Below are 23,087 nucleotides of genomic sequence, written 5' to 3' on the forward strand. Positions count from 1 at the left end.
CTCAGCTCACCTCCGGAGAGGTGACTTAATGAAAAAGGGTCATCTCTGCCCATGTCCCTGCCTCACAGAAAGCTGTGGAGTGCATGGTGGGGTGGGGATCGTTACTGCAGTAACAAATACTGGAGAATAAATAGCGGCAGCTGCTGAGGCATGGGCTGAAGCAGTCAGGACTGGAGGCTGCCAGCAGGCTCCTGTTCAACCACATTCAGTGCTTCCCCAGAGTCACAAAAAGTTGGAGGTGAAAGAAGGCCCCTGAGCACAGGGGGAGGCATGCTGCAATGAAGAGGAGGCATCATTCTTTTCTAGCACAGTGATAGTCACATAAATACTTCTAAATACTTCTCCAGTGGCTGATAGGAATACGCTGCCTCCTTTACACTGCTGCCAGCCCATGTACCTCTGCACAGACTGCTTCATTCCTGCGGCTGGGTTGCAGTCACAGGTGAAATCGTAAGGTAACTGGATTCTGTAAGCTCTCATCTCCCTGCTCAGGAATACAGTGGCCCACTTTGATTGACACACTCTGAGCGGTGAATTATCCTATCAGAGAGATGTGTGCAGCTCTTGCAGACAGCCGATCTGTGTGCCTGCCTCTCAGCTGCGTAATTTCTATCCTTACTGGAACCCAGGCTGAAAACTGAAAGCCTCTCGGTAGCAGCTTTAGTGCAGTGGGGAAAATATGCTACAGCCAGTGAAAGGCTCTATGTTGTAGGAGATGTGAGACTCACTGCTCCCGGAAAAGGGCAAAGTGAACTCAGGAAATAAATACAATGACGATTTTCAAATGAAGTGTTACTTCATTTGAAACACCCACACTGATCTGTGTGGCACCACCAGTCCCCTGGCAGCCAAAAGGGCAACCAAACCCTGGGGTGCACCAGGCCCAGCAGGTGAGGGAAGGGCTTGTCCCTGCTAGAGAGAGCATCCACAGGAGGTGTGTGTAAAGATGGGGAAGGCTCTGGAGGACAGGGTGTGTGAGGAGCGGCTGAGGTCCCTGTGTTTGCTCAGCACAGAGCAGAGGAGCTGAGGGGAGGCCTGATGGCGGCTGCAGCTCCTCACAGGGAGCGGAGGGCAGCGCTGAGCTCTGCTCTGTGTGACAGCGACAGGGCCCGAGGGAACGGCATGGAGCTGCGTCAGGGGAGGGGCGGGAGAAGGGCTCAGGGAAAGGGTCTGCACCACAGGGCGGTGGGCATGGAACCGGGTTACTGAAGTTCAGGGAGCATTTGGGCACTGCTTCCAGTCATAGAGTTATGTTCTGGCTGGTGCTGTGTGGAGTCAGGAGCTGGACTCTGTGATCCTCGTGGTCCCTTTTACTGGGGGTATTCTGTGATTCACAGCCTGCAGGCTGGAAGGCTGAGCAAGGGGAGCACAGGCAAGTCCATGGAGCTGGGCTGAGAGGAGCAGAGCAGCTGGCTGTGGCAGTGCTTGCCGTAGAAATGCCCTGCCTCGAGCCAGCAGGGGCTGGTGTGGCAGTTTCATAATGCTGAGTGATCAACTGTGACTTACAGAGCACTGAGAACTGCTGAGCCTTCGGGAAACCACAAGGATTATTCAGATAAATTATCCCCCCTGCAAAGAACATGATCACAGCAGTTTCAGCTAAGAAATGACATGGCAGCTTGCTTTGACAATAAATTGAGGCAAGCTAAAAGAGAAAATCTGCTTATGTCGAGCCTTAAGATGTGGGAGGTGAGTTGGGTAAATGATAGTTACACAGTGCTGCAGTTTGGCTGTTCAAATCCCTTCCTGTGTCAATTTATTTACATAAGGGAAAATGCTATTTTCTTCAAGGTGAAGGGAAGCCCACTGAGAGGTGCTGTTTTTAAAATGGCACAGCCATAAACATGCAAACTGTTGACCAATTTAAAAACCTCTTCTAGTTTTAAATGCAGGTGCCGGCAGAAAATGCAGAAAATGCAGGAGCCACTGGTTTGGTGATGAGAACAAAGAGTGGCAAAGGGGCTCTTCAGTGCTGCGTGGCACGCACCCCTACAACCACACAGCCTTTATTACAGAATGGAGAACCAAAAGAAGCTGACCTCATGGAAATAAGGGCAGTGAATCTGCTGATAATGGCTCCAAGGGAACAAGTGCAACACACCGACCTCATACCAGCACGGCTCCTGTGCTGTGTGACACAGCTTTGCACGTGTGTGTGAAGATGTGTGGATACATAAGTGGATGGCGGCAGCATCACAGTGAGCCATCTTTGCTGGGAATCTTTTTAAAGGGAAAGAACATAACTCAGAGAGAATATTATCAGAAACATTGCTTTGTTGTTATTTGCAGCCTTACAGAAATACTGCAATGAGGAGGAATAATTTCATACTTTCAACCCACAGGCAAAATACAGAAACACATACAATATTTGTCAGTGTTAACGGTCAGAGAACGAATCCATAGATGTGCTGTGAGAAGAAGCTTAAGCCTTTCTGCTGACGTTTTTGTTTGGTTTTGGCGGGATTTTTTTTTGTTAAAAATGAATAAATTAGTTCTTTTAAAATTGCATTTGACTTTATGTGTGCTGCTGTGCACTTCCTGCTTCATTTTCATATTTCCATTTTGATATTTAGTGCAAACCAAAGACTGCTTTGCCTCTTCAAATGGGTGAGAATTTGACAACAGTTCTGAACTAAGTCACATCAGACGTGCGTTGAAGTGAAATGGAACCTTTCCTCTCCTTTCCAGAGAAGCAAAGTCACCTTCGAGCTCCAGAACTGTACAAGTGGGAAAGCAAATCTAGTTCCTAAAGTTTATGTTTATTAAACTATTGTAAAATTTATCCTATGTTATCAGTTTGAGATCTACAGAAAGTCAGAGATGGCAGTTGATAGACAGAGATCCATAGTTTATAAGTGAGCAGACTACAAACGATATTTTTTCAAGCCAGGTTAGAAAAATCAAAATACACCTGTTAAATGAAACCTACTGGGAACAGGACAAAATTTGGAAGCATTCTTTCTGTTTCTTTCCATGCCATATCAGCTGGTCACTGCTTTTCTCTCCCCTTCATTGTATCAATGTAGTCCAGAATGTCTAGCGTTGTTCTGTCAGCCAAAGCGAGATACTCGGCTTCAGAGGGGAGCTCTGCCGTCCTCGCTGAGCTGCCTGAGGGCGGCAGTGCCTCATGCTCAGGCGACTTGTGCCCTCCAGCGGTGCCGGGAGGATGCAGCCCCTGCGGGCTACGGGCAGAGGGCAGGGAGCGCCCACAGCTGCACACCCGCATGGGGTCACACTGGGTGGCCGCATCCGCTTTCCCTGCTTGTGGGCCAGAGCTCTCGGTCTGCACCCAAACATCGCACCTTGCACTCTGCATGACTTGTGCTTTCTTATGGGCTTGGGGCAACAAGCTGCCCTCACATGGAGCAGCACGCTCTTTCTTTTCCTCTCTGCTGTGCGATATGGAGAGTTTCTGCTGAAGATGGCCGTCTCCTTCCATAGCCAGACTGCTGCCGGGCTGGGGAGGCACAGCTCCATTATGAGAAGCCCTGAAGGGCTCTGTGCTTTCAGAGGCTGAGATGAGGTTGACATCGTCTGTCTGGAGGTGCTGCTTGCCCACATATTTCTTCCTTCTGGCTGCATCTTCCTCTTCAGACTGTATGAACAGTGTGAACTGTGTGAATGCAACTGTTTTAACAGTTCAGTGTCTATCTACAAAGTTAATAATTGATGCATAGATAAATTATGAAATCAATTGAAAGGCCAGAATTTTCTGCTGGCCTTTTGTGTTCTTTCTTGAAGGATGTGGATCTTTGCTCTCATGCATTTATATTCCTATGTTTTGGCCTTTGTATGGGTGTGTGTGTCTTCAGTAATGGCTGAGAATGTACAGAGCGCCAAATCTTCCTCTCTTCATGTCAAGGAACAGCAGAAACTTCCTTAACATCTTCCCATAACATGACATGTTATTGTAATTCCACAAGGCTCAGCGTTATCAAGAGACCAGACCACAGGTCTGTTGAATTAGGAAAATGTACATCTAATCACCTATTGTAAACCCATTCAGGGCTCTACTCACCACGTCAGGACTGGAGCTGAGGCAGCTTTCTGTCTGTCTTGGAGAGTAACTGGGAGATGGGCTGCTGAGTGGTGACTCCACATCTGAAAAATGAGCTCCAGCAGAAGGAAAATTACTCACTAAATATTTCCCAAGCATCCAGCTCCCAATTACAGCATGCAAAATTTAGAGTGATCACTATTTCTGAAGCAGTTTTAAGATATCATTTAAAGAACAAAGTGTTAGCAAAGTCAAATTGGATTATGGTAATACCCAATTCTCCTCCTCTCAAGACAAAATATCATGGCCAAATGTGTGAGATGGGTGTCCCAAAGCTCCAGCTATGCTGTCAGCCTGCACTAGCAGCAGAGCTGTGCTACCCAAGAGGTTCTGCAGAATAGAGGTAGGGAGAGAATGTGGCAAAATCCCTGCACGCACTGGCTGCCATACAAATTATACGGGCTTTAGGCTGTGTTTTGTCTTGGAGGCCCCTGGGACATCTGTTCTGAGCTGCAGCTGGAACAGCTGACCCATACAGCTACATACTGTTACAAGATGCCAGTGTTCATAAACTTGAGTCACGGTGTTCAGATGAACAAACACCTGATTTCACTGGTGAATTATAATTTGTTTTCATTTGTTTGTTTGTTTGTTTGTTTGCAGCTCCCCCTACTTTCAGATCTGGCTTAGCAGTTTAAGAGACTCAAATGAAAAACATGTGGATAATACTCACCAGAAATAAGTTAATCTGAATTTATCTCTTCAAGGGAAAGTGAATACTTAGTTACCTGGTAATGCTAGTGAATAAAAATAGAAGCACTCATAAAATGTAACATCCTAAAAAGATGAACATGCTTTTCCCTGGATTTAAAAGTAAGTTTCATTTTCGTAAGCAGAGAAAAATCTGATTTGTAACTAATCGTATCCAAATGATACTAACCCTGCTCCATCCTGTGAAGGTTTGAACTCACTCCAGAGTTGTACTCTTTCCGTTGTGCTTTTGCAAACTTTCAAAAACAAGCATTAATAGTGAGTGAGCTGGATCAGTGCCTTGGGTTAATTAAGTGAAGAACATTCAGTTTCTCTATTACATGAAGGAGTACACCTTGCAGTTCACTGCAAACTATGTTAAGGAATACAAAACCCCTGAGCAGTACTGTGTGAACCTGGGTGACTACTATGGGCAAAACATCTACAGAAGATTTTATAGATATATTGGCAGAAAACTTCATTACAATACTGAAATATCCTACATACAGTCTTTGGACACTGCCTCAGAATCATAACGTGGGGTAAAGAGTGCCTTATAAAATGTATTTCAGGCAAATAGTTCGGATGTGAATCAGACTATTATGGACCTGAAAAGACTGTTAGCTGAACCACTTAACTAGAAATTGTTCTTTCTGGACTTTCCATATAAAGCAACAAAGGAAAGTAGATTTCACAGAAGTTAATTCAGATAAAGTAGTTTAAATTTCTAACTGTTCTGGATACTTCTTTTCTACTCTAAATGAATGATGTAAACACTCTGGTAGTAGGTAATGCAAAAAAAATGTTTATAAAAAGTTACCTCTTCTAATTCAAAAAGCTGGTTCTGTTTCCAGACCGATTCTTTTACAGGTTCATCTCTATGGGATGCAAACAGAGCTCTCTGGTAAGTGATTTCTCCCATGCTTTTGTTTGCTTTCTAAATTACTTCTGACTTTTTTTTTTTTTTTTGCCAGTAGTCAGGAAATGTTTTCCCTTATTGAAATATTGGAATTTATTTCTGAACCTGAGATTTAGCAACATGAATCTCTAAGTTTTTTGTTTGTTTGTTTGTTTGTGTGTTTGTAGAATGTAGTATGAGGTGACTGTGGATACGTGACAAAAATACCTTAATGTAAAACGTGGGGCACTCACACATGCCACATTTGGTGCAAGGAAGACACTGATTTTCTCTGTAGGCAGTGGAAGTGGACAGGGTGTTCTTCTAGAGGTCAGATCAGAGCAACAGCTTATCTGCAGAGACTCAGAACTGTCCTATCAAAGAATCTTCCTACTTAGTTATTACAAGTAGGTGTACAGTGGTACAACAAATAGCTTACATATACCTAAGTTTATTCACAGTAGTCATCATTATTTTCACTGGGATAACTTGGGTCTTCATTAACGCTGTTTAGAATTTTTGCCACCTTGTCCTCTTAGACAGGATTTCTCCAGTTCAGAAAGGTCTCTGCAGTTATCACTAATTAATAGATTGACAATTTTTGTTGCACTCACCTTTTATTTCTTGAATGGTTCTGCATGTTCTCCTTTAAATTAATCTGCTGATCACGATAATAAGCATATGTTTCTAAAATCAAAAAGTAAACCTCAATTTAAAAGTGCAAGAGCATGAATATAGTTTGAAAATAACTCCTTCTATCAACTTGTAAAAGTAACTTTACTAACTGGATTTAAAATTGAATTGCTGCAATCCAAAGATTGATAACATGTTTTGAGTCAGGGCAAACACACATCTGTTTATATATATAAAAAAAAAGTAGCATGAGATGACTGAAAGAAGAATAAAACACAGAATATACATCTCTAACTTGTTGACACTCACCACTTTTTTCAGATGTTGAAGGTTTCTGTTCGTTTCCAGGCAATGTTAAGTAGAGCTGAACATCATGACAGTCCTGAAGGTGGGTTTTATGAAAGCTGTTTTTCTTGTAGTTTGCAAATGGTGCATTGTTGTTTTTACATAAAACCTGTTCTGGAGCTGTGAAAAGCCCTTTACGGTGTCTGTCTACAGAATTTTTTCTTGCATTAATTGCAGGATGAGCCTCTCCACTATTGTATGTATAATTTCTGTTGGTCATTTGATTTCTATCACTGGGATCAATGAGAAAAACAGGAGCAGTGTTTTGGTTAACAAAAGGATTACAATCCTTTGTGGAAGCTTTATTATAGGTTGGTTGGCTCTCATCTCCAAACAGGGACAGAAAGGGACAATCAGTTTCATCTTGAGGAACTCTCAGGTCTGCAGTTTCTTTCATGACACCAAACAATAGTTCTTTTATTCCTTCAGTGTTTTCTGATTCTTTACTGGCCATTATCATTGGATCTTTCCTGGCAGAACTCATATAATCTAGCCTTTGGAGGAAGGGGAGAAAAAAATGTAACTTGCTTTGTACACAAATAAGCAAAATACTAACTGCTAACTCTATAGATTATCAAATTGATACAAAATTTCAAAGACTTCACTACTCAACACATGTGCTTCTGTTCTGAATGTAAGTTATTTCCACAGAATGAGGGTCCTGTGTTTTATTTACACATGTAGTAAGGCTGATTTAAGCAGGACTCTTTCACGATGTTTCCAAACACACTGAGACACGCAGCATGTCATCTCATTCAGTAGGGAACTGTGATTTATAAAACCAACCACAGTATGTCACTGCTGCTCCACTCAAATGACCAAACACTTTGGATTAAAAGAGGATGGCAGCTTCTTCGATCTGTAAAAAGGTATTGAACAGTTCACTCTTGTACTGAAAACCCACAGTAAGATCTATGCATGGTTTCATTCCTGGTCTCTTTAGCAGTGACTTCTTGTGTAGCATTGGTCAGTAACCCTATTCAAGCACAGAATTTTTCTTATCTAGAGTTAGAAGACCAGTTAGACATTTTGTTTTGCCTATACTTTCCTCCCCTTCTTCTCATAATAGTGCTTTTGAAGATGCTATCATGCTTATCATTAACATGAAAGCTATCATGCACTCACTTACTTGGATCTTACTCTAACTTTTTTTACCACTTCTTTCTAAGCTTGATCTTTTGACTGACCTTTCCAAAGATCTGAGCAGAGAGTTACGAGTTTTCTGGGACACAGAGAATACAAAACATGCCTTTTATTTTAAAATAAATAAATTAATTAAAAGAGCAGTGCTATCAATGGAACTTGAAAATGGAAATGTAGTAGAGTAAAAACTTACTGAAGAAAAATTCTGTAATGTCTTGACCAGAAAACACTTGGAATTGGAAAAAGATCCTAGAGAACTTAAGGGAGAAAGTTGTGCCCTCTACTTATGTAAAACCCATGCCTTAGTTTTAAAAGACTGATCACACTGGAGTTTGTTTTGGGAGAATCCTGAATGCATTCAAGTGAGGAAGGTAAAAACACTTCGTGGTGCGATACAGAGGCTCCTTCTCCATTCTAGCTGAACATTTTGTAATGCTATGTAAAAGGTGATTGTAGGTGAGGAAGTGGACAAGTATGACACAGAGTGAAAAAAAGAGAATATCTACATTTTTAGTCAATATTTAATGACCATGAAGGGTCACAGGTCTCAGATCAGTGCACAGTTATTACATCATTACATTTTCATTAAACGATTGTATAAGTTCATACTTCTCATATACTTCAAAAAAGTTATTGAGATAAAAGAATTAATGAATGTAATGGATGAAAACAAAATATGGACAAAACACAAAAATGGATCAGACAAATTGTTGGAAAAGGAGATGGAATGTTGTCAGTGAGTCATGAATGGGCAGAGGACTGTGGGAGGTGCCATAAGCAGAGTGCAGGCCTGAGAGTCTGTGGAGAAATTAAAAGGGAGATTTAGGCAATGTAAGGTTACATAGGGCTTTAACATCAAGATACTCATCAGGAAGTTATGGAGATACATGGCAAGGTGAACGTTATCCTGATTTTGGGCTTTGCTGGAGAAACCAGGAAATCCATGAGGAGAGAGAATGTTCAGATGGCTAAGAGTGGAAACTCATATGTCCATCTTTTATCATGTCATCAGTGAGCTAATCAGTGCCTTTGTGCCCCAGGCAAACAAGCTGCTGGCACTTTGGGAACTGCCAAGTAATAGATGACCTTTTTATGGCTCTACCTCATCCACATCTAGAGATTGATGCAATCTTGAGCAGATTTAGAGAATAAAAAGAAAAATGAAAAATAAGACCCCTAGGTAGAAGATAAGAACTCCTGGAAAAAAACAGTACAAATTTGTCTGGCCTTAAACCCTCCTTGATTGAAAAGACTCATAATCAGCATATGCAAAGAGAAATCAATGCAAAGCTTCTGTCCATTCTCTTATGTTCTGTCCACACCTTTATGTTCTCAGAAAAGTATTTTTAATCAGTTATAAAATAATGATAATTTTAAAAAAGCTACAGCAGAATTGCATATGAAATAGGAGAGTAAATAATTTTTCCCTGGAATCCTCAATGTAAGTAATGTAAGTGAAGTTGCTCAAGTGCTGAGGCATCGGGGTCATCACTTGTTACAATGAGCAGAACTAATGAGAGTGCCAGCAACTCCCCTTCTCTTGGCCCATCCCCTTGGTAAATCCATGCTTCTGGATGAATTACAAAACACCATCCTGTTTACAACACCACAAAAATAGACCATGGTTCCAAAAACCTACCAGAATCACATTTAACTGTCTTTCAGCAAATTTTAATAGCTTTGCTTGTTCAGTCTTTCTATTTGATATCAATTCCTATCCAAGAGCACTAAAAATCAGTGAAAAATCACATGGAAATAAATTTCAGATGATTTTAGTATTACTCTAACTTAATGGTAACTATTTCTCTAATGTAAAATCAAGAAGGCAGTCTACCTGTGCAATGGGTTAAGTAGTTCCTGAGGCTCTGTCTCAGACTTCCTGAAAATACACTGGCTTGAGTGATTTGAAATCCAAGGTTCTTGCTCAGAAATAGTTCTTGACTGAGAAAATGGTCCAAGTTATAAAACTCTTAATCTATAGTTGCAGTGTTTTAAAATTCAAAATTGGGTTTGCAAACAATATACACATTTTCCATCTTAGTTTCTTTTACTTATTTTTCACTTAATTTTATCTTTCCAGTAAAAGCCAAGACATTACCACCCAAGTGAGTTTTGTACAATTCATACTTCTTTATATTTGCATGTCACTGCTAGTATGCAAAACATCTTTTTAAGTATCCCATGCCCCCATAATATCAGCAAGCTGGATAGACTGTAGAAAGCTGATGCTTTACGAAGAAGACAAAACTGTAGACTGCTATTGCATGGAAAGGCTGTGAGAGGTACCTAACCTGTCCTCCTGCTCAAAGCAAGGCCAGCTTCAGGGCTAGTCCAGATTGCTCAGGTTTATTCAGGATTGAGATGCCCTATTTTGGTGCTTAGCTACTTTTGAGACAACTTTTTCTAGGCAAGCAGAATTTCCAGTGTTTAAAGTTGTGATTTTTACTACGTGTCATTACACGGGGAATCTCTGACTCTGTCCTGTCTGGATTCAGGAAGACAGCAGTTAGTTCCCCTCTTCATTCTCTTCAAATCTTCTCTTATCCATGCTATGCAAACCCTCTTCATTCAGTCTCCATGTTCATCAGGAGCTCCAATCCCCTTGACATTTTTGTTGCCCTCCATTAGTCTTCCTCCAGTTTGTTGATCTCTCTCGTGGACTGGGGGGGACTCAAAGTGGGCACAGTGTTTCAGATGTGTTCTAACACGTGTTTTTTGTTTGTTTGTTTGTTTTTGTTTTTGAGGGGAATAATCACTTGCTTTTGAGTGCTGGATAAGCTCTTTATAACACAGCCCTGTATTTAGCTGGCCTTTTCTGCAACATGGATGCACTGCTGACTCATGGACAACTAGTTACCCTCTGGCACCTTCAGGTCCTTCCCTGCAAAGCTGCTGCCTACTCAGTCAAATCCCCACCCGCACAGATACATGGGGTTATTTCTTCTGAGGTGCAAGACATGAGTTTCTCTGTGTTGAACTTTATGAGGTTCCTGTAAGCCTTCAGATTCACAAAATCCCTTTGAATAGCAGCCCTGCTAATGTAATGATCTCTCTGACAATTTCTGGTTTCATTTATGAACCTGTTGTGATGTTATGGGTGCAATGTATCTTGCTGTCCAAATCATGTATCTGATAAGATGTATCAGACTTGTTACTAAACCCTGGGCATTCCTGCCGTTATTGACCAGTTGCCAATTAGACTTTAACCCAAGGACTTTCAGCAAAATGGTAAAGCTGATTTTTTTTACCCAATTTGTCACCCACTCATCTGGTTCATACCACCCCTCTTTGGCTACTAGGATACCACAGTAAACCTTGTCAAATGCCTTCCTAAGGTCATAGTAAATAATATCCACTGCTGTTCCTTATCCACAGGGCAAGTCATTCCATCACAGAATTAGGCTTGTCAGGCATAGCATAGCATGGTCATGGTAAACCTATGCTGACTTCTCCCAAACACCTTCTTGTTCTTCACAGAACTTTAAACAGCATCCAGGAGGTCAGGTGCCATAACCTTTTCAGGGACAGAGGTGAGGCTGATAAACTAATACTTTCCTGTTTTTTGCATATACATAACATTTGTTTATTTCTTGTCACTGAGAAGCTGTCCTCACCACTGTAGTCTTTCTGCAGATATCAACAGTACTGAAAGCTCAGTGAACAAAGGCTCAAATTAAATCTATTCCAGACCAGTAAAAGAAATACATATGTATTTATGGAATATCCATTGCCACCAGCCTAGAAGTTTTTCTTGTTAATCATTATCTTCACCATAATGCTAGTTCTATGCCTCAAATAGAGAAAGTAATAAAATATTAATCAAACCTGTTTCTGTAGCTTATCTTCATAAGTCTGTTCCCAAGGGTCACCCATTAGTTTTGTATTGAAATTTTCTTCTGAAAACTGTGCACAGTTAGAGGACCAAAAAATAGAAGGGGACAGTGGACAGGTGCTAAAAGTTGTTGCTGTGTTGTCTTCATGTTCCGTACACTCAGCATAAGTTAGTTCTGTTACTTGTGTTAACTAGATAAGAGATAGCAAAGAGAATTTGATTTATCTAACATTGTTAGCATCTAAGCATAGTTGAAAAGAATCCAATCTTTCTAAATTTTTTACATCTCTTTTCAGATATACTATATTCAAGAAAAAATGTTCATATATTCTGATATGTTGGCCTTAGTCTCTTTCCCATAATCTATCTTTTGTGACTAGTTTAGAGCACAGGTATTTCTAAATGTTTTGGAAAATGCCCAAAACAAGTGGAGCTTTTCGTAATATTCGTAAGAAATAGCAGAAAAAAAAAGTATGGAATATGATTAGCAATTAATACATCAATGTAGTCTTAAAGAAGTCTTTACACATTTAAGTACTCATGAAATCTGATCATTATGAAACATCACTTAAAAAAACATTGCTACATATTTTTAACTTGACATCACTGAGATCAATAAACTTACTTCATGTTGGTATTTTTCTTTTTCTAAGAGATGCTGCCTTCTGCTGTCCAGTACTTGCTCTTGTAACCTTATAAATGAATAAAAACAGCCTCTGCAATGTAAGATCTATAAGATTAAAAACTTCCTAACCAGAGTATTAATTTTAAAATAATTTAACAGTATTTCTCCAGATGTTTAAAAAACCCTTGATTTGTATGCAATTTTGAGCAGCCAGTCTGTAAATCAGTCACTTAAGCATGCCTGAAATTGGATGGCAAACAACATAAGTAGAAAATGCTGTTTGAATACTCTGCTCTGTGAGAGGAACTTAGTGTATGAACAACACGACATGAATAAAGTAACACATCTGTATATTTAAAGCTCTGAACTTTGTGTACAGTTCTGAGTTTAGAGTATGTTTCCTTACTCTGGCAATAAGAGTATCCCTGGAATGTCAGAAGCAGTCGTGAAAATACTCTGTCTTAGCAATATATATTTAGGCATACTTAATACCCCAGATAAATATTTATTCAGTCTTTTCAAGGCAAGACACTGATGAGCACAGAGGTAAAAGGGATCTGCTGATCTAAAGATCAAGAGATTGACCAGTTTCAGATTAGTCTTTCTATGCTCCTGTGCTACTGTATTAGCCTAGACCCCTTCTCCCATTTATCTTGTTGCTACCAAAGTACGTGCTTTTATCCGTGTTAATAAATACACACAAAGTAGATCTGTACTGCAATGGTAACTGCTTTTAACTTCTTCAGAAATCACATGAAAATAAATTGTGAAACACCTTTTACAGACTTAACTTGCTTAACTACTGCCTGTTTTAAACAAGTACCTGTTCTTGATGTCATCTAAGTGTGCTGTAAATTGGTTTCGTAGTGGTGACCTGGGAAGCTCTAGATTGTTCCTTCTAAAAGGTGCCTTTACATTTTCAGTTATAGCAACATGGACCGGCTTTTTCAAGTTGCCTGTGGTGAAAATATTTGGAAGGTCAGCACTGGACTTAGAAACTAAGCTTTGAGCTCCCTAATTTTTCATTACAGTACCAAAGACGTTTTGGGTTTCTCAAACCATTTATCCATTTAAAACTTGTTTTGCTTTATTAACAGTGAGGTAAGAGCTCTATTCTAATTGGCACCATAGCACAAAATTGTGGGGCAACTGCTGTCTGTGGACAGCTCTGTTGCCCTAATCAGCCACCTTCGAATCTTTCTGAGCATAGGACAGCAACTATGCCCCAGTCCTGTTTATGAATATGTCACAGAAGATAAGAGTTAGAACTCAAGTTGTAGCGATTTTGAGGGGAGCTTAATGACAGATTATAACAAAAACACTCTGGGTATAACAAACCTTCTATTCCAAATACAAAAAAACAAAGAAAGAAAGAAAGAAAAAGATGTGACTGTACTATAAGTGGAACACAAGTGATCCAATTTAATGGCAAAGGGAAAAAGAAGAGGAGACAGGGTAAAATTAATACATGGAATGAGGGAAATTCATAAGTGCAAGACTGTAAAGCTGAAATAGGTCGTTTGATTTTTCTTATGTCCTTACTTTTTACTCAGTCATTACTGTCCTATTTAATTGCTATTTTTTATTTTTTAAATAAATGACTATTTGAGCATTAAGTTACAACACAGTGGAAAAAGAAATAGTAGGAGTGATAATAAAAGATAACTGATTCTGTTAGCAATGAGGTCAGAACACTGTCACCATAAACTCACCAGTGCTGTCTTTTTTGGTCGATATCTGGTTAACAACATATAGATTGAGGAGATCTAAGCTGACTGCTGAACTGTTAGGAGATGATACTCCCAGAAGCTTCATCTTTGATTTAAGTTTTTTCTTTTCAAAGAATTCCTATTTTTTGAAAAGAGAGATTAAAAGAGAGAATAAGTTTCTGGCAGAAGCTTCATATCACTTCAGTGGAATATATAAATATTTTGATGCAATTCTTATAAATAAAAATACGTTTGAATTTTTCCAAATTCACACATTCAGTCTATTATCACATGATTTATTTTTATTATTTTGAAAAATAATTCTAGTATAATTTGGTCATATTTAAGGAGGCTCCATTGCAGCCTTCCAGAACTTAAATGGAGCTTGTGAACTAGAGAAAGACTGACTTTTTACATGATCTGATAATGACAGAACAAGGGGGAATGGTTTTAAATTAGAATGGTGGAGATTTAGATTAGACATTACAAGGTATTTTTTCCTTTTGGAGTGGAGGTGCACTCTTACAGGCTGCCCAGAGAAGCTGTGGATGCTCCATCCCTGAAGGCGTACAAGGCTGGGTTGGATGGGGCTCTGAGCCTTGATGGGGCCTTAATCTGGTGAGTGACAACCCTACCCATGGCAGGGGGTTGGAACTGGATGGGCTCTAAGGTCCGTTCCAACCCAAGTTATTCTCTGATTCTCTGATTCTGTGATATTCAAAATAGGTCATTGTTCTCCTGACACCAAAAACTTAGTCCTTATATACTTGTGTCTCAACTTCTGTATGTGATCATTAAAAGCATTTTTCAAAGTAAAAGACATCTCAAAATCCTGCAAAGAAAAGAAGTCTTTAAAAAAAATTAAACCTGTACTTTTTAGGCAGCTTATATAAACCAGCAGGCAAATAAATCAGCAAGATTATTAGTCGTGGCCATCTAAATTGACACAAAGAGTGTTTTGTTCTTCAAACTTCTCTCCCTTGATGCAATAAATAGGGTCTTGTGACCAAAAAAAACCAAAAAAAAAAAAAAAAAAAAAAAAAAAGAGAGAGAGAGAAAGAGAGACAAAAGGGAAAGAAGAAAAACCTCTATGACTGGGACTTTGGAAATGCTGTATGTTACAAGTAACAAAAAGAAATATGACTGTAATTCTAAATATATCAAGCAGATAATTCTGCATAACACTGGGATTCTATTGGTAGACATTTAGTGGAGAAAATCTCTATTTTGTAGGAGTGTTAATAATCATCTCAAAAATCATTAGTAGCAAGCCCAAAAAATAAATAAATTAATGGTACATCTTTACTTTAAACAAAGAAGGATATTGAAAACTTGGATATTGAAGGATATTGAAGGCCCTAAGACAAAAAAATGACAGGCTTTTCTTCTGAACTTTTCCTTCTGTCATCCTGAATTACATGACAGGGGATTTATCTTGTCAATTACATGTGATTAATATACCTAGCATGTTTATTGGTAACCGTTTTCCACCATATTGTATCACAATCTTTCACTTTCCAAGGTGTTACCATCTATAGAAAACATCTGTTGCTTCAGCAAGCAAAATGTAGTACCAGAAGTAATTCAGTAAAACTTCAATTGGGAGCATTCATGTGTTCATTCATGCCTTCTCCTCCTCCCTCTTCTTGTTGCTGGAATTCAGTGTAGCAAAGCTAGAAAAAGACTTCTGTTCTAAAAATTAACTACAGTCAGGCAAACACATACATGTTATGCTACAGTTCTGTGCCTCACTCCAATTGCTTTGAAAGATTTTTCACAGTGAAACAACACAATCATTTGCATAACATAAAATCCATGGTGGCTACAACCATTTACCTTTTGCTTTCTCCTTTCCTGCTTTAGTATGACTCTGCTCCTGAAAGATGCAAATAATTATTGTTTTAATTATAAAGGTTTTATAATATAATATTATAACCTTGAGTCATGGACTGAGCTTCACGTAACTGTTACTGAGAATTTTGCATGCAAATTCAGCTATAATGGATCAAACCTTGAGGTAGCGAAGTCAACATAACTCTGCTGAAGTCACTTTGTCTGGTCCTGGTTTACTTAAGTAAGGCTATGTTCCCATTCTATCTCAGGGATATAGAATATATCGAATATTCAGAAGAAAAAAACTTTCAGGTACTTAACTTGCAATGAAACAATTCATCAATTCTTCACTTCTTTTAAAACACCGCAAGAAATCTTTGTCAATATTTATTCTAATTTTCAATTTCATGCTGCAACACAGTTACAAAACCACATTAACAAAGAAAGCAAAAGAGCACATTGCACCTTTCTGCCTTTCAGGGCATTATGGCATATTGTGAACATTAGGAAAAAAAATAAGAGAGATTAAAGAGATTGTCAGTACAACTTATATTGAGCTGCTGTTGTTTGTGCTATATAGGAAACAGCTATACCTTAACTATTTGTTAAACTAGTTTTAAATCAATTGGTTGCAGGACACCATGCTTAAAATTGGAGTTCTGAATCACTGTTGTGAACACATTGAATATGGGTGCAATGTTTGGGTCAAGTGAGAGTTGCATATTTATTTAATGGTTAGAAATATGGAATAGATCCTTGGAATTACATTTTTTTTTTCTTTTTTTTTAATACAATCTCCAAATTTATAGCACTCAGGATGGAATATCCTGAGTTGGAAAGGACTCACACTCTTTCTGAACACATGCATATAAATGTACATATAATTATACAAATAAAGTATATAAATATATATGTATATATGATGTATACCACATAGTAAATGATGTATACCACATTTTGCCAGAGCAGCCGTGACACCGTAGAGATGTTTTGGCTACCACTGAGCAGTGCTGGCACCACATCAGGGCTGGCTCCAACCCAAAGCCATAGGCTGTAGGTGGGTGAGAGGTAGGATGGGAACACAGCCACAGGATCTTACCCAAACCTACCAAAGAGTTATTCCATACCTTACAATGTCAATAAAACATAGGAGAAAGATTGTGGGGGTGTAGGCAGAGATGTACACTTGTACAAAGGCAAATCTTCCAAAGCAACTGCTGCTCGTGCTGAGGCCTTACTTCCCAGCAAGTGGCTAGACATTGTCCATGGATAGGGAGTAGAGAATAATTTGGATTTTTTCCCTTTGCTTTCACATGCAGACTTTCCTTTTCTTTTTTAAAAACTGCAGTTATCTCAACCCACAAGGTTTTCCTTTCACATTTTCTCCCTGTGGCAGCGTGACATGGGTAGGCACCTGACAACCAGGTCAACCCTCCACAGCAGTTTTCAGAAACTCTATTTGTCTGGAGAGCCTTACAGATACGTAAGGTTTTATTTTAGCTGAATTCTGCATATAGTGTCAGGATGAATATAAAAACACTTTTACCAAAGCTACTTTCAAATGCTGACAAAAACAGTAGGTTTTAAAATTCTGATTGGTAAGAGCTACAGGACCCAAAGAAACCTAATAGTATGCCGTTTTTTTTAATGTTATCAGCCCATAGGTGATTATTTTAATCTTTCAGTGAATCTTAAATATGCACAGTCTGTGAGGGGACACAGGGGCTGCCGTGGCCCTGTGGGTCTCTGAGGGGACACCAGGCCGTGCTGTGACCCTGCAGGTCTCTGAGGGGACACGAGGCCTGAAACACAGAGCTGTGCTGCTTGGCATGGAGCCATTTCTGGTGGCCCTGAAGAGTTTCACTCACCGGCTGCCACCCACCCAGTTCATTTTCTGCTGCTGAGGAAGCAGGGAGGGCTGCCCCTGGCAGTGCTGGAGAGGGGGAGAGCTGGCGACAGGGTGCTGCCCCTGTGGGTGCGCAGCCCCCGGCAGGGCTCGCCAGTGGGGCCTGCTCCTAACCAACAGCACCAGGGCCACTGATCTCCATGCTCCCAATGCTAACAGAGAGGAGGGGCAGTGTGACACAGAGACAGAGAGCAGGAGGACAAGGAGAGCAAAGGGCTGATGGGCAGAAGGCAATGGTCTGGCTGCTGCCACCCTTCCTCTGCCATTGCCACTCCCTTAGAGTCTGCTGACAGAAACCATTTCCCCTTTGCCAAGGAATCACAATTATCTCTGCTGTCCCGTGTGCATGAAATGCACAGCTGTTGGAGTGCGTTACAGAGCAGCTGACATTGTCTGGCAGGCTCAGCCTCTAGTGCCACTGCTGCAGCTGGCACAGTCTGTAGGGCAGAAGATGAGTGCTGCCCTTCCCCAGGCATGCTGGGGAATCAACGAGCATTTGTTGCTATCAGGCACCCTCATTCTTGGAGCTGCCTGACAAGGTTTTGGAGATAAATGATGGCTCACCCTCACAAAAGGGTGGGAGGTCCCAGGACTGAATGGGGAACAATGCAGCTCCCCTCGCTCTTGTCCCTGCAACTCGCTGCCACTTATAAAACCACCAGTACAGTTTTATGTATAAATCTCCCATGGTGTCACTGTACTGAATTATCTGAACTTTTCAAGGTACCTGTTGGATAGCTGTTGGTACAACAATGAGCAGAGTGCTAAGAGTAGATGTTAGAAGACTAACATTAAAAATTAGCCAAGCATTTTCTTTAATTTTTATAGTATTTTTATAGAATCCATGGCTAGAAGATTGGAAAAGTGAAAATGCCTGCTTCTTTAATATAACCAGTTAAACAACAAAGTTATTGGACAGAATGTGTTATTGTTGTGATAGCTCAGATATTTCTGATCAATAAGCCTAATTGTTTATTGTAGCACTATTAGATTAAAAATATATATACTTTACGTGGAAGATTTTGAAGTGTTTGTTTATGCGCAACTCATCAGCTACTATGACAGATCATACTGAAAGATTAAACTCATTTGATCAGTTTCTACCTTGTTTGTATTTCCACCCTGTGTAAATGTTTAACATGTTAATATTATGTCTAACAATGTCCTTTTTTTTCCTAACATAGTATCAGTATTACTCTTCCTCTCGCACTTCTACATCATTATCTGGATTTAAAGGAAAAAACTACACTTTTATTTCTGCTTGATTTATTGAATCCAGTAGGTAACAGCACTTTGTAGAATCAAGGAAAAGTGATGTGGCAGCTTCAAACAATTCTTTTTAATGTAAGAAATCTTCCCCTCCCAGAATTCATTTCTCCAGATAAAGCTAAAGCACCCTTTCAAGTGGTCATAAAATTTAAAAATATTTCTTCACTGAAGGCAAAGTAAACACTGAAATAAGGTCTGAGACTAAACATTGCACCTTCACTGTCAATATTTGAAAACTCCAAATGAGTTGATTGTGTTTTGCAGTGATGCCATACTTTTAAATAACTGCAGGACATTATTCATTTTTAAAAGTTCCTGATGGTGAGCTTCACGGAACTTAAGTACTTCTCCAGGAAGTGAAATAAACAAAGAATAAGTAGATGCTCTCAGTGTGTCAGAAACAGGTAGTAGGAAGAAAAAAACCCTGAAGATTTTCCGTATTTGTAACATTTTAACAACTCTTCAGTGTAACTAAATCTGACATGTCTTTGTTCAGAAAGTATTTATTATGCAGGATCTTCAGAACAGCTTTCCACCTGTTACTAAAATAAAGCAGCTGTGGTCTTACAGCACTGAGATTTCCCCTCTGACATGCTTCTTTGTTATCAAATCAGCTCTAGTTAAAAGTGATGTCGAAAAGCGGTCCAAAGTGGTATAATGGAAGTGATGGAAGACCAGGTTTCTCCAGGAGGGCTGGTACAGAAACATTGATCACACAAATTCTGACACGCAGCTTTGAGTAAATCCCCTTTGAACTCCTGTATAATCCAGTATGATTTGCTGGATGGATGACTCAAAACACGTTTGGTTCCTACACTGTGTCCCAACCTAGAGAGGAAGAAGCTAACTAAAACAAAACTGCAAGAAGTGAAAGTGTCTTTTGCTGTCTACAGCATTATTGTATCCTGAAGATCTGAGTACCCTTCATTCCTTAAGCAGGACAGTCTTTGCTCTGAGTGAACTGGTGATGCTTATGCAAAATCTGGAAAGAGTAAAAGAGAGGGAAAATGTCTTTCTAGATCATTTCTGAGATCTAACTGCAAGTAGTTCTCATCCTTCTTTATGAATCTTCCATTGTAAGATTACTTCTCATAAAGTAACTTAGTCTAATGTAGATTATAACTAAAAGTGAAATGTAGTTAAAAAACAAAACAAAACAACAACAGCAAAAAAACAGCCCTGAAGCTCTCACGCTTAAATCTAAATGTTTTAATATTTTACAAAATTACTTTTTATTATTTTGGTGTATGTCCATTTACACATTTCTAATTTTGATTTTTCTCCAAAATGTTTGATCTTGAAATTTAGTATTATGTAAGTAAATCCATCTGTAGATATCTATATAAAACATGCAGAGCACCTAAAATGCTTTTGAGTCCTCTGACCAGGGTGGGAATTTCTGGTACTTTTAAATACCATATAGACTTACTTAGATGCCTTAACATTGACCTAATTATTTAATACTATGAATGCATGACTGGAAAAAATAAAATAAAATAAAATAAAATAAAATAAAATAAAATAAAATAAAATAAAATAAAATAAAATAATAAAATAAAATAAAAATAAAATAGCCTGTTCCAAGTTAAAACTTTTGCTTGGAAAACTCCTCTACCCATTTCCCTTCTTGAGAAACAAGGCAGGTCAGAAATACAGTAATACTATTCTTATGAACTTAGTTGGTTATTTTGCCCTGAAGTATTTTGCCCTTTTTAGAAAACTTAAAAGTTAAAACTTGTTTTAAAAATGAAGTTTCCCCTTCAAAAAATAGTTTATCTTCAAAGACAGAATTCTCTTTCAATTAATTTGAATAAAAGCCCTTCCCCCATTCATCTTTAAAGGACAGCTGCCCTTTTTGATTTGCCCTAAGAGCATCAGTTCAAAGAAATCTAGACATTTCAGAAAGCCCAATTTTTCTTAAAGCTTGACCACAAAATACTAATCTTCAGCCAAGCATCTAAAGAGAAACACAGCAGGTTTCTTTATGTTTTCATACAAGGTTTCAGCATTACATTAGAAAAATATGACAGTAAATTGTGCAACACGAGGTGAGTAGTATTCATATGGGATTTAGGAAATCTATATAAGAGTGAAATAAACACTTCTAGAACAAGTAGAAAGAATGAAAATCAACCTCAGATTAAATAAAACATGTACTGAAATCAATGACTACCCCAGCATACAATGGAAGACCATTTTTTCCCCTGCTGTGAAATTGCATGATGAGAGACTATCTCTTCTGGTTGTTTCTCCTGATGTATACTCCTTGCTGAGCTCCATTACAATAGGTTTGAAGGAGCTAGGAGTGAGCATAAATGGAAGGAGATGATGCTTTAGCCCAAAGATTAGATAGCAGAGAAGCCAGATATGTGGGAACCCATCCACCTCAGAGACAGATCTACATAGATTGAAATTCAAAGCCCAGCTGAGAAGAGTGTGGGACTGTACCTACCTGAAAGACCATCTGCCAGGACAGTACCATTGACAACAGCATACTGACAGGTATAAACTTTGAAATAATTCATCTTACACACCAACTGTGTGTAAAAATGGGGGCATTACTGATCTGCCAGTACTCTACCATACCTCACCCTTTCTTGCTCAGCTTAGATCATCTGATCCCAAACAAATGGCTACATTTGGATAGTATGCTGGGGTAAATGCCTAAAGCAAACAGCTTCTCTAAAGTAGGCATAGGTCATTTTCTTCCACTTCAAAATCAAATGTCAGACATCTTGTATCCCCTGCAGGATGTAAAGGCGTGTTTTGTCACTGGTTCACCTGATAATGCCAACTAGTTCTCTGGGTGCCTTTCCACAGTCATGCAATTGATTAACTGAAGTCAACAGAAAATTCGGAAGCACTTCAGTGAGGTACTTAGCTGAGTTAGGGTTTGTATGATCATCTTCTGTGAACTTGACTCTAACCAAAGCCCCACTCCAGAACGTACACGAACAGTTCAAAATTAAAAAAAAAAAATATCCAGAAATCTCATTTCACCATGTCAGAGTACGTGGCGCAGCATATTTTAGAAGCAATGTCCTGTTCAGTGTTGGTAGCAGATTGAAAACAATGGAAATACATTGCATTCATTGACTGAAACATTGCACAGCCAGATTTGCTTTACCTAAACCTCCCCGCAACCCGACTGTGGGTGTACACCCACACTCACAGCTCTGCTACCAAGCCACAAAAGATCTGAAGTGAAAGGTCAGCAGGCACACAGAACCGAAAGAGAGCTGTGAACTCTCCCCTTAGTATGAAAATGCTGGAGTAATGAAATGTTGCAAATAACTGTGGTTTGGCAAGAGAGCGCCAAGAGCATGCTGTGATATTCACAAGCCAGAACGCAAAGTGCTTAACTGCAAATCAGAATTAAAGACTAACAAACCCTCAGCAAGGCGCTTTCTCAGCCACATATCCTGTCGGTGCCCTGAGCAACCTTTTTATCTTGCTGACAGAGTAATCGGCAGTGAACCCAGGCGCCTGGTTAGTAACTGAAACTTAGCGGTACTACCCTGCTTCAGTTTGACATTCTCCTAGCTTTGAGTTGTGCACTGGAAAAAAAAAAAAAAAAAAAAAAAAAAGCTACAAGGACATTGATCCAGATCTCTGTGCTGTTCTCAGAGGCAGAAACTCCACTAAGTCCCGGGATTACTCCACATCTCTACATAACTTTCCAGCGCACTATAAACTGCACAGCCCCCAAGGGGGGAGCAAGCAATGGATGCTACCCAGCCGCGTTTTGCTGATCTCGGCCTGAGGGCTTTTCTGATAGCACCTGCAGCTGAGGATGCGCTGCCTGATTTTCAGAAGCAAAGCTCTCTCAAACCATTTGCTCGCCCCTAAGCTTGCCTTGCTGTCTAACCCCGATCAGCACACTCTACCCGAGGACTCGTCTGTAACACTAACGTGGCTTAGTTTGCCTGTGTTCGTGCCGGGTCACAGCGGGGTGAACGGGCCCCTGCCCATTTCTAGGGGAGAGCTGCACATCCCTGAACGCCTGCAGTGCATTTTCCAGATCCGCTCGCCCTCACCCACGGCAGACAAACGCTTTGTGACACACCCGCATATGACAGGAAGGCACCCGCCGCAGCCCCTCGGCCGCCGGGCCGCGCTTCCGACCCGAGTCCCTCCTCCGGCAGGG

General features: G+C 39.8%; 1 protein-coding gene across 3 annotated transcripts; it reads right to left on the reverse strand.

Moving 5' to 3' along the window:
• Positions 1–23,062, reverse strand: REDIC1 (regulator of DNA class I crossover intermediates 1). 3 transcript variants are annotated; one of them, XM_090136237.1, is made up of 14 exons: positions 22,853–23,062; positions 17,634–19,922; positions 15,769–15,808; positions 13,936–14,071; positions 13,047–13,179; positions 12,224–12,290; positions 11,592–11,789; positions 9,601–9,707; positions 6,588–7,117; positions 6,260–6,332; positions 5,568–5,625; positions 4,938–5,004; positions 4,019–4,113; positions 1–3,595 (listed from the first exon to the last, which is right to left on the reverse strand). In XM_090136237.1, exons 2-14 carry the CDS (start codon positions 17,654–17,656, stop codon positions 2,990–2,992), a joined length of 2,133 nt encoding a protein of 710 aa, XP_089992363.1. In that variant the 5' UTR covers positions 17,657–19,922; positions 22,853–23,062; the 3' UTR covers positions 1–2,989. The 3 variants fall into 3 exon arrangements, with proteins under 3 accessions (XP_089992363.1, XP_089992383.1, XP_089992374.1); XM_090136257.1 differs by lacking the exon at positions 17,634–19,922; XM_090136248.1 differs by lacking the exon at positions 22,853–23,062 and having other exon boundaries at positions 4,019–4,101; positions 17,634–20,393.
• Positions 23,063–23,087: the final 25 nt, after the last annotated feature.

Source organism: Phasianus colchicus, chromosome 1 (genome assembly GCF_987193195.1).
Source record: "Phasianus colchicus chromosome 1, bPhaCol1.hap1.1, whole genome shotgun sequence".
Taxonomy (NCBI): Eukaryota; Metazoa; Chordata; class Aves; order Galliformes; family Phasianidae; genus Phasianus; species Phasianus colchicus.

What these genes read in the sequence shown, in the direction of transcription:
- REDIC1 (XM_090136237.1), bottom strand. Translation starts at nt 17,656, where the DNA reads ATGAACTGGGTGGGTGGCAGCCG. An exon ending in GACCAAAAAAGACAGCACTG is followed by an intron (nt 13,180 to 13,935) that starts GTGAGTTTATGG and finishes TTTTCACCACAG; the next exon opens with GCAACTTGAAAAAGCCGGTC. An exon ending in TCAGCTCCAGTCCTGACGTG is followed by an intron (nt 3,596 to 4,018) that starts GTGAGTAGAGCC and finishes CTGTTCATACAG; the next exon opens with TCTGAAGAGGAAGATGCAGC.